Raw genomic sequence first — 9,997 nt, 5'->3', positions numbered from 1 at the left:
TGAAATTGTTGAAAGTAAATTTGTTCCTGAAAAGAATCACAAGAGGAGTCGTTATCCGCAAGTACTTTCAATTTGCACTTGAGTATGAACAAAAGTGTTCTATGTTGTGGGATAGGCTATCCCGCACAGGTACTCATCTCTAGATATTCATGTTTCTACGTTCATTTATTCGAGCAAGATTTTCCTAAGTTTATCTTCTTCATATGGATGACTCTTCTTGATTTTAAGTTCATGGGCTAACTAGATCACAGGGAGAGAGGTTCAAGATGCATCCCTTCGTTTAAGTCTGTCTATTTCTTTCTTTGCTTTAGGTGCTCGTAGGAATGTTATTTTCTAACTCGACAGACTGTCAATGGATTCTGTGACTGAATGCCACTAGATATAATTTCTCAATATGAAAGAGTAATTCCAAAAAGTATATATAGACGACGAAATATAAGTGAGAATATCAGCGAATAACACATAATGGCGAGCCTCTGCATCTAAACCTTCAGAATAATTTTTGGTTGTGAAAATTAAAAGAAATGATGACCTTGAGTTGCACCCGGTCTAAAATCATGTGGATTTATTTTTTGTCCCATGGAATTATGTTGATCTTTATATTATGCGCCTCTGCACAGCGTTGCATGGGTAGTCGTTATTCAGTGAATGTCCTATCTCTACCATGCATACCTTTTTTCCATTTTACAGTCAGCGAGAATTAATCATTAGGGACAGATAGATAGACAAATCGATAAAATAACAGTAACCACGCATACGATTTAGATATGACAAACCGTCCATCCTACCAGCTTTGCTTTTTTCACAAGTCATCTTTGTCTCAGTAGAGTCTTTCAGTGTATCGTTCCGATCCTCTTCCTCAATATGAAGAAAAAGTTAGTCACCTAACTTAATTATCTTATCAGGTAACTTGTCTTATCGTCTAGGTCAATAATTATCTTTTTTTAATGGACGATTACCTATAATTAATTATTCGTTTGGTGAACTGATAAAGTGTATTTTTTAAGACAATGCATAGAAGTTAAACTCTCATGAAATAGAATGCAAAATAAGAATGTGCATTAATAGTGTTAAAAGTCCCTATAATATAATTTTTGCATAACATGTACAATATTTATAACACGTGAATCAAACCATCCCTCACTTTATATTATTAATGAGAAAAGAGATGTAGAGAGGCTAGCTAGGGCCTAGGAGCACTTAACTCTCAAAGTTGTATTTCTCGAATCCAGTTTAATTGAATCCTAAAGCGGATACAAGACATTGATGAGAAACAAAAAAGAAAACAGTATGCAGATAAATTTAGAAAGATTTGTACTGTTTTAGGTTACAGTAATAGATACATTCTCTTTTCTTGAACTGCATGTAGCTCCTTCAGTTTTGCCAGAAAGAAATTGGAGAGCTTCCTCTTCTGGACCAAAAGGAATAGGAGTAATACTGTTTGATCTTGACTCATCTCTGAAAAAAATAAACAAGCCACACACGTGCAAATTAAAGGGGAAGCTAGATTCCATATGGCACAGTAAGATCCACTTCTGCAAAGAGATTGTACATTTTGTCATTTCTCTTGCCTAAACAATGCCAAAAATTGGATCATCTTTCTCAAAGTTGGCCGACTTCAATACCTTTTTTGTTCTCATGGAAATATACCAAATTTTACTTGGTAGCTTTATCGTGGGCAAGAAGATGCCACAGAGCCCATTTCTCAGAATCACTCAGCTTTTTTTACTTTAAAGCTCTACGTACTATATATTCAGCTTCTTCTTTTTTATAGTTTCAAGCTCTACTATTTATAGTAGAGTGCATGCCTTGTTTTGTTTTAAAAAAAAAGTTGATAAAAAATGGACGCACCCAAAAAGCTACTTCAACGTATAAGGATTATCCAAATACATATAAAGAGTCAAAATTCCATTTCTATAGCTGATGTGTGAGTTGTGACTCAACAAAAATAGGGTGCAAAAAAGTGAGAAATAAGGCAAAAGGCTCAACGTGAGTGTGTAGACCAGTGTTAACGTGTGACATTTAATGAGTCCAAAGGAAAAGACAGATTATTAGAGATAACATTTCTCGTGTCCTTCCAATACGTGACTATGTAGACCAGTGTCCACATGCCATTTCCTATCATTTTTTAACTTTTACTTGCAGTCTTGCAGATGGTAATGGCTTAAATTAAAAGAATGTACGGCCATGTCGTGCAGGAAGCCATTTCGATCTATTCAAAATTGACCAAATACATTGTTGGAAAATAAGAATGAAAACTCCACTGAATCTTTTTTTTTTTTGGGCGACCCAATAAATATTCGTTATATAAATATTTGTACACTCACTACAGATAGAAGAAATTTTAGGTACATTCGCAAAATTAGTGCTTAAGGTATTTGTATAGATTTGAAAACGTCGTGAAGATGTTGTAGTAGTAGTAGATATGACTAATGCTATTCAATGTAAAATTAACGGGGAGGTGGGGTCCCGGGGGGGGGGGGTGTGGAGATGTGAAACAAGTGTGTAAAGACATTGTTCCAGCATATGGGAAGATAAGGGAGGACGCATATATATTTAAAGTTGTTCAAACTTCAAACTATTATGATATTAAATTTCTGTGTCATACGATGAAATTTTGAGGAGAATGATCGAGTATGGATTAGGATTATTACAAGACTAATTAATAGTGTAATATACAGAGCTAGCTCCTTTGAGTCTGGGGTTATTCTTTCAGGAGATTGACCTGATGGATAAGATATGAGTAAAACACAGCACAAAAATATGTAGGATTAGCTGATCAAACGGAAGATGCTTTGTAACAACACAATATGTACTAACGAAGTTAATGTAAGAATCTACAGAATGTATCTGAGACCAGCGTTGTTATATGTGCATGAATTAATATTGGGTATCTAAGCATATATAGGATAACCACATAAGTTTCAAGAAAAGGAAGAAAGTGAAGATGAATGTGTCATTAATTATACTAGATTGAAAAAGATAAGAAATGAAGAGGGTGTGAGTAGCACATTCACACAATAGAATGAGAGAAGTCAGCCATATCCTATATATTAAAAAAGTCTGAATTGTACCAGTCTATTGGCCTGAAATAGTGATGATTGAAGGTGCCAAACGAAGAAAGGATATACCTAAAAATCACATTGAATGAAGGTGTCTAAAAAAGCTACAATTTCGTGATTAAGAAGATAGTAGGAGTAATATTTATGACTGCAAATGATATCTATAGGTGATACTGTGATAGAAACTATTTGACATATTTAAGGGATGTTTTTTGGTACGGTGAAAAAAAACTAAATAAAGATCCTAATTCGTAAGCAACATGACTTAAGTCCATTTGGTGAAAAAGCATCATGTCCTTAAATGCATTACTTCATAGAATCAAAGCCTTCATGGCTATGCCCTTCATTTGCTAGAAAATTGGCATATTGATTTGCCTCCCACCAGACATGTCTAATCGTGATCTTGTAGGCCTGCAACATATATCTACAATCTTCAATAATAGGTCTAAGCGGATGATGTTGTGCATCCTCTTAATTAATAAGCTTGATAGTCATTATAAATCAATTTGTTTCCACTTCTACTGCTTTGTAATCCATTTGGCTTGCAACCGTGAATCCTTACTTGATGCTCCACAATTCTATAATAAGATTTGAAGTAGGCTTCATTTTACCTAAATATCCCACAATCACTTTCCCTGATCATCTCTAAGAATCCCTCCAAAAACAGCATCTTCATATTGCATTTAAGAAATTACTTCTTGTTACTATAAGTCTATAATATTTACTTGGTAAAAACTTACCCGGTGTTTTCAACTCTTAGTTTGTCTTAATTAAAAGACAATTACTAGTTACTACTTTAAAATTAAAGTGAAATTATAATTTATTTAACTAACCCATTGCAATTAATTTGGCATTGTTGATCCTAATTTATATATTGCGTCGGCTGGATTTTCACATTCAACTGAGGTTTCATAGTATCTCCTCAAAAGAAATAAGCATACCTCTAGCAGTTATACTGAACGATGATCTTATGAATTTCAACTAACACTAGTCTATCCTTAAAGCCCCAATTACAACAGCTAGCAAGTCTCAGAAAACTCTTCCTCACTCCAAAGAAAAGTAAAATAGTAGTAAAAGATAAGGGAACGTTCTACCAAAGAAGAAGAGAGGAGACAGAAATACAGCATAATTAAATAGATGATACAGCTAGCTGATGAGGCTAATGCATTACAAATTTAAGGTAAGAAGCCAGTATCGATAGCTCTAGCATTGTTACACAATAATTAAAATCATATACGAATCGCAGAGACTAGATTAATTTACCAACTAAATTGCTACTGTTGTAATTTTTAGCTAATTATTCTAGCTTAATGTTCCTCTTTTCTCTTTACAATTGAAAGGAGAGGATGACAAAAGGGAACACTACTAGTGTCCCATCCCTTTTGTCTTCCAATCTCATATATGTATGAAATATGACTTGGTGCCATTAATCGTGCCAGCAAAGTAGCATGACTACACATCTTCTCATAATGTAAAGCCTTCCTCTCTGCTCCTTGAGAAACCTTCCAAGTTTTCTACTTGATATCCTCTTCTTCGACTCATCCATCTTATTAGCCACATTTTTGCCCTTCATCTATGCTATTGCAAATTAATTGTACTCAAATATGAATGAGCTAGAAACAAATTCTACGTTTGTAGATGAAAATTAAAGAAGTTCAAGATTGTGCCTTGAATGAAAGAATATATCTGAGAGGCTAAGAGTATACAAGTGTACCAAGATTTTTAAAATTTAGTTTGTTGAGAAGTGGAAGGTGGAAAAGTTCTTCTTATAGTGGAGGAACTAAGGTGTGTGGTCCAACGCATGCAACATTCAGCAAAAACGAAGCACACATTACCTTGAAACAGGGACCCTCTTGGTCCTATGCGTTGCCAATTTCTTTAAAATATTTTTCTTATTGTGTTTCTTTAAAAGATTTTTCTTATTATAACCTCATGTCAAATATAATGTACCAAGGATATCAATTCTTTTATGATTTTGTAATTAGAAAATTCCCCTTTTCTTTTTTCGTCTTTAGGGAATTCATTTTAATCTTTCAATTATTGGCAACTGAAATTCCAACGGTCAAAGCTCACTCCCTAGAGTCACAGGTTAAACTGCTCTAAGAGTACACTGTGGTCAACAACCAACACGATCAACTATTTTATCAATATACAAAGGATCCAATGATTTGATCCAAATCTTTCAGACAGGCATGAGACACAAAAATATGCAAATTCATATAAAATTCAATGATAACCTTACTTCCAACCAAATTCAGTTCAATTTAGGAACATGTCACCGTGAACAGGGAAATTATTGAAACATGTTCCGTCTTTTGCTACTGTAGATAACTTTCATGCACTAAGCAGCATCTAGTTCCAATGGCTAGCCTAGTGTTTGTTACCCACCATTTTGTTTATTGACAACAATTGCAAGCGATCATTTTATTAATATAACCACCATTGTTATAGTCGATGGTCCTTTCATTGTCCTTCACTAACCCAAAAAAAGATCAACCACAGTGTTTCTTAGATTGAATAGTGGAAATATCTAGCGAGTATTCTAGATACGGAACATCAGTTGACTAGCTACTTAAAATCTTATCCTTTTACTTTATGTTCTCATGGAGGGTCCATTTTTTCTTCTTTTTTTCTGGTGCTGAGAGAAGCCTAAATAAAGACTGCCATCATTCTGTCTGTGTCCGCCTTGTATTTTCCCTTTGGTTTTCTTATCCAAATGTGGAACTGTTCTTGATACTATGTTGACAGAACAGCTCAGATCTCGCTCACTCGTCAAATACCAACCTCAACTTTTGTACTTTCAATTTATTGGGTGTTACACTACAAGAAAAAATATATTTGGTAACAAAATTATTTTTGTTGTCATAGATTGATTATTATTAAAAAAATCTTTTCGATAATATTTTTTTCTTTTTTTTTTGCATAGATTTTCCCAATTTGTTATTCGCAACAACGCACAACAATTTTTTTTTGTTCGCTAAAAATTTTTGCAAAATTAAATTTTCAACAACAAAAAGTTTTTTTCCAATAATAAAACTAAGTTGTTGCCAAATATTAAATTTTTTGTTGTAATTTCTATACTTTCTTGTAGTGTTAAAACCCAAATACCCCAAGGGTGCAACTAGTTCCAGTAGAGGAACCAAATGATAAAAAGCCAGTATAAATTTTCTTGGTTGGCAAAGCCACTTGATATTTGTACCAGCGAAAGATATAATCAGACACGTAAATTGATCCGATCACCACACCACCATAATGAAAAAATAAATAGAGGGTTTGAGTGGACAATGTTCACATGAGTACGGACCATAACATAGAAAAGAAGTTATGGAAAAAGAAACATGAGATATGAGGAGACAGGGCAGATTAAATTACAACCTCAAGTCCACAAGTGCTACTGTACGTGATACGAAAATGTGGGCCAGGTTTTGGTCTAGGTGTTCCAATTGTACGGTACAAAGGAGGACATGTTCGCACGTGAGTCGTGACCTTGCCGTGATAGACATGGTTCCATCTTCCATTATTTCAGCCACCAAAATTTTGCCCATTGTTTTAACGGAGCAATAAGGAAAATTAATTGAACGACAGTAAATGCATAGTTACATGAGTTCATGCTATTCTATTCTTGAATTGGAACTTTCTAATCACTTGTTCCTTTAGAGAAAAACTCCTTCCCTTGCCAAAAACAAATTACAATGTTCCACTCAAGTTAATCAAAATATTTAATTTTCGTTATGAATGGAGATGTTAATTCCTTAACTCTATCAATACCTATCTATCATAAAAATGCATAAAAAGGCAATAGAGACGACAATATTGTTAAAACAATCGAAGAAAATCTTTGAGAAAGTCCTGTTAGTAGTCTCTTACTAGTCCAGAAAACTTCAGGCCTACCTTTTAAGCGGACAAGTCTTCATTTTTCAATGAAGATGAGTAACTGGGTTGGACTCGCTTTTGGGCCACACTCATAATTGGGTCAAATTCTTTTCGGCCTGTTACTGTGATTACGTATAACTGCTTAAAGCGAAAAACTGAAGAACAGAAAAAAAAATAACGCCGTTGCCGGGGATCGAACCCGGGTCACCCGCGTGACAGGCGGGAATACTTACCACTATACTACAACGACTTTGTTGTGAAGGGCTCCAAAGATAACCGTACTGTCGTGTTAAACCAACAAATCAATGACAATCTAGCTTAAAACATGTCTACTTTACACTACACGAACGTGCATAATATTTTTAGGGAGGATTTTTTTTTTCTGTTATGAATATAACTAAGATGGAGGACTCATGTAGAAATATGTCAAATTACATTTGGGATTCCGGGAAAATGCCTATATATAGAAGAGGGAAATAATCCATTAAAACTTATGATAAGATTTGTGTTATTTTCTTTTTATTAGCTATTTTGTAATAACAGTCTGGAACCCCTCTTTTCTATTTTGCGTTTGCTCTTTGGTTACTAAAGTTGATGATGAACAGTCTGTTTTTAGTTACTTTTAGTGATCAATACAAAGTTTAGTTTGTTACAATTTCATCCATTAATTAAACAAAAGGCAGGAAAAAGGAGTCGAGATGGATGATATCAAACTGTTAATACGTTTCTTCCATAATAACTCAAATCAATGTCTTTCGACTTTACGTTATCCAATGTTATCCAATGTATACACATTAGAGAAAATCTACTACTTTTATGATCATTATAGCTGTGCAATCATCGATAAAACTCAATATATATGCTGTTTTTTAATAATCATGTATTAATATATTAAATCTTTTCGATCATCCATAAAACTCAATATATAGTGGTGGCAAGCCGTTTTTTAATATAAGAATTCACGGATAACAACAAAACTTGACGTAATTAACAGTATGCTTACCGGGAACTTGGAAGTTGAAGATTAGCTAGCGTGGAATTGATTTAATAAAAAGTATACTATAAAATTAAGTTTAATTCTTTAATCATTTACGTCTTTAATTATTCATAGTACCTGTGATCCATTATTATTCATGCATGTACAGGATAATTGAAGGATATTCTTCCATTATACTCCACTACACAAAAAGGTTAAAAATCCGCCACAAAAAATCTAAAACAAAGCTAATATAGAAATATTAAAAAGGCATGCAAGTACCTAAAATCAGAGGCGCAAGAGCAATGATTTCCTGCATGCCTTGTTCTTCTCTTATTTTTTAAGATTTACATATGGACAAGTTGTCTGATGAAACATCTTCCTTTTTAATATAACTAGGAATTAGAAAATTAAAGCAGCTCAAGTTTATGCCTGATGATACAAAAAGTTACAAACATGATCGCCATAAGTGAAACTCGGTGTCAGTGCACCAAACACATTATTCCATTTTGTAAAAATATATAGGTAATAGTATATGATGATAATTTAGAAGCCTAATTATGAAGTTGAGAGGAGCCAATTAGTCTTGGTTAAGATGCGAATATTTCCAAGCCTAATTAGTCTGAGAAAGTAAATAATTTAGAAGAGTTTGGTCACACTTTATGATGATATACATACAAACATAAGGAATATTTTCGGCTTAGAATAAATCATCGTACTAGTAGTAGTATAAAAGAATAAAACGTCAATTCTATTGTCAGAGGTACAAAAAATAGAAGATAAAATATCATGGGTCACAATTAAATCAGTGCCAGACAAACAATAAGTGATGAAACAGTATAATAATTTTGTCCATAGGACTGTGTTCATGGGAATATATGCCATTGTAGAAACTAACATAAAATAGTCTAAGGTTCTATGGAGCTAACCCAGGAATCAGAAAAACATATACTCGGCAAATCTAAAGACACTAATCTTTGTTTTAATGGTGCGAACGCATTTTTGAGATCTTAGATGATGTATGTTCCCTGTCATATCAGCTTGCAATCTCTTGCATAGCCTTCTAACTCTAGTATTGAAAAAAACACTATTCCAAACAAGACGTATATTTGTATATATCATTCCTTTGAGATTTTTGATATTTCAATTTTTTTCCTCTAGGTAAACTCATATTTAGAGACTTTAACTAATACCATTAATCACCCAAATTTTAGATTAATAATAGTTTGATACTAATCATATTTTGGAAGATCAAAAGTCACTGCGTTGTATAGGGCAAAATCCGTAGACACTAAGTGGACGTATTTAAAGATGACACATGGCGATTTGTGATAAGTCAAATTCGAGTCAGCAAGCGAGGGCCTCCGAGAAATCATACGAAGCTCCGAATAAATAATTTGGTAACCCGCTTCCAGAGGCAGAAACTACAAGAGGCTCGGAGAAGCATGCCAACTTGAGTCTGTTGCGTTTTGCACCCCTAACGTATGTCCTCTTTTGTAATTCGCACCCTGTCCTTTTTTTTTTAATGAATCGCACCCTAACCTCTTTAGTTTTTTGCAAAACAATGAAAACACTCTTTTTTTAAAAAAATTCACAAGGGCAAAATTGGAAATGCAATTAATAAAGAAAGAAATGGCACAAAATAAAGATGAGCAATAAGAAAGTCACCATTCTCACAATATGTCAGTTTTGTTTGTCTATGAATGAAAAAGATGCATGTTTAAAAGATGCTTGCAAAGGAATCGAGAACTCCAACTTCAACTTATTGCTGAGTAGAAAATTAGGAAAATCTTTTGCAGTCAACTGCTGAGTCCTTAAGTGGCAAATCCAGAAGAAATTCTAAGAGATATTGGCAGATGCTAGCCTAAACGACAATCCGTTACGGATAACGATCTTTAATTTTTCAATTAGTTACCTTGATTAGTAGATGCCAAAAAAGTTCTTTTCTCTTCCGTCCAGTGACCAAGGAAGTACTGAAGTGGTTAAGTAAAAGGGACATAATTCATTCATCACACAATTTGCAAAATTAGGTAGCACAACAATGTCACAGTAGCTTTTATTCATTCGAACAAGTTATATCCATTTT

The 9,997-nt window shown here is 33.8% G+C and overlaps 1 protein-coding gene and 1 non-coding gene across 2 annotated transcripts; both read right to left on the bottom strand.

Annotated features, from left to right (window-relative positions):
* Positions 1–4,025: 4,025 nt before the first annotated feature.
* Positions 4,026–5,503, bottom strand: LOC132048341 (small polypeptide DEVIL 4-like). The gene has a single exon (XM_059439248.1). The coding sequence runs from the start codon at positions 4,633–4,635 to the stop codon at positions 4,489–4,491; it is 147 nt and encodes a 48-aa protein (XP_059295231.1). The 5' UTR covers positions 4,636–5,503; the 3' UTR covers positions 4,026–4,488.
* A 1,610-nt stretch (positions 5,504–7,113) lies between these two features.
* On the bottom strand, positions 7,114–7,185 carry TRNAD-GUC (transfer RNA aspartic acid (anticodon GUC)). The gene has a single exon. It is a non-coding gene; the product is annotated as a tRNA-Asp (tRNA).
* Positions 7,186–9,997: the final 2,812 nt, after the last annotated feature.

The sequence above is a fragment of the Lycium ferocissimum genome, chromosome 2, assembly GCF_029784015.1.
Source record: "Lycium ferocissimum isolate CSIRO_LF1 chromosome 2, AGI_CSIRO_Lferr_CH_V1, whole genome shotgun sequence".
NCBI lineage: Eukaryota > Viridiplantae > Streptophyta > Magnoliopsida > Solanales > Solanaceae > Lycium > Lycium ferocissimum.
Note: the sequence above shows the minus strand (reverse complement) of the source record. Positions and strands in the feature narration are given on the sequence as shown.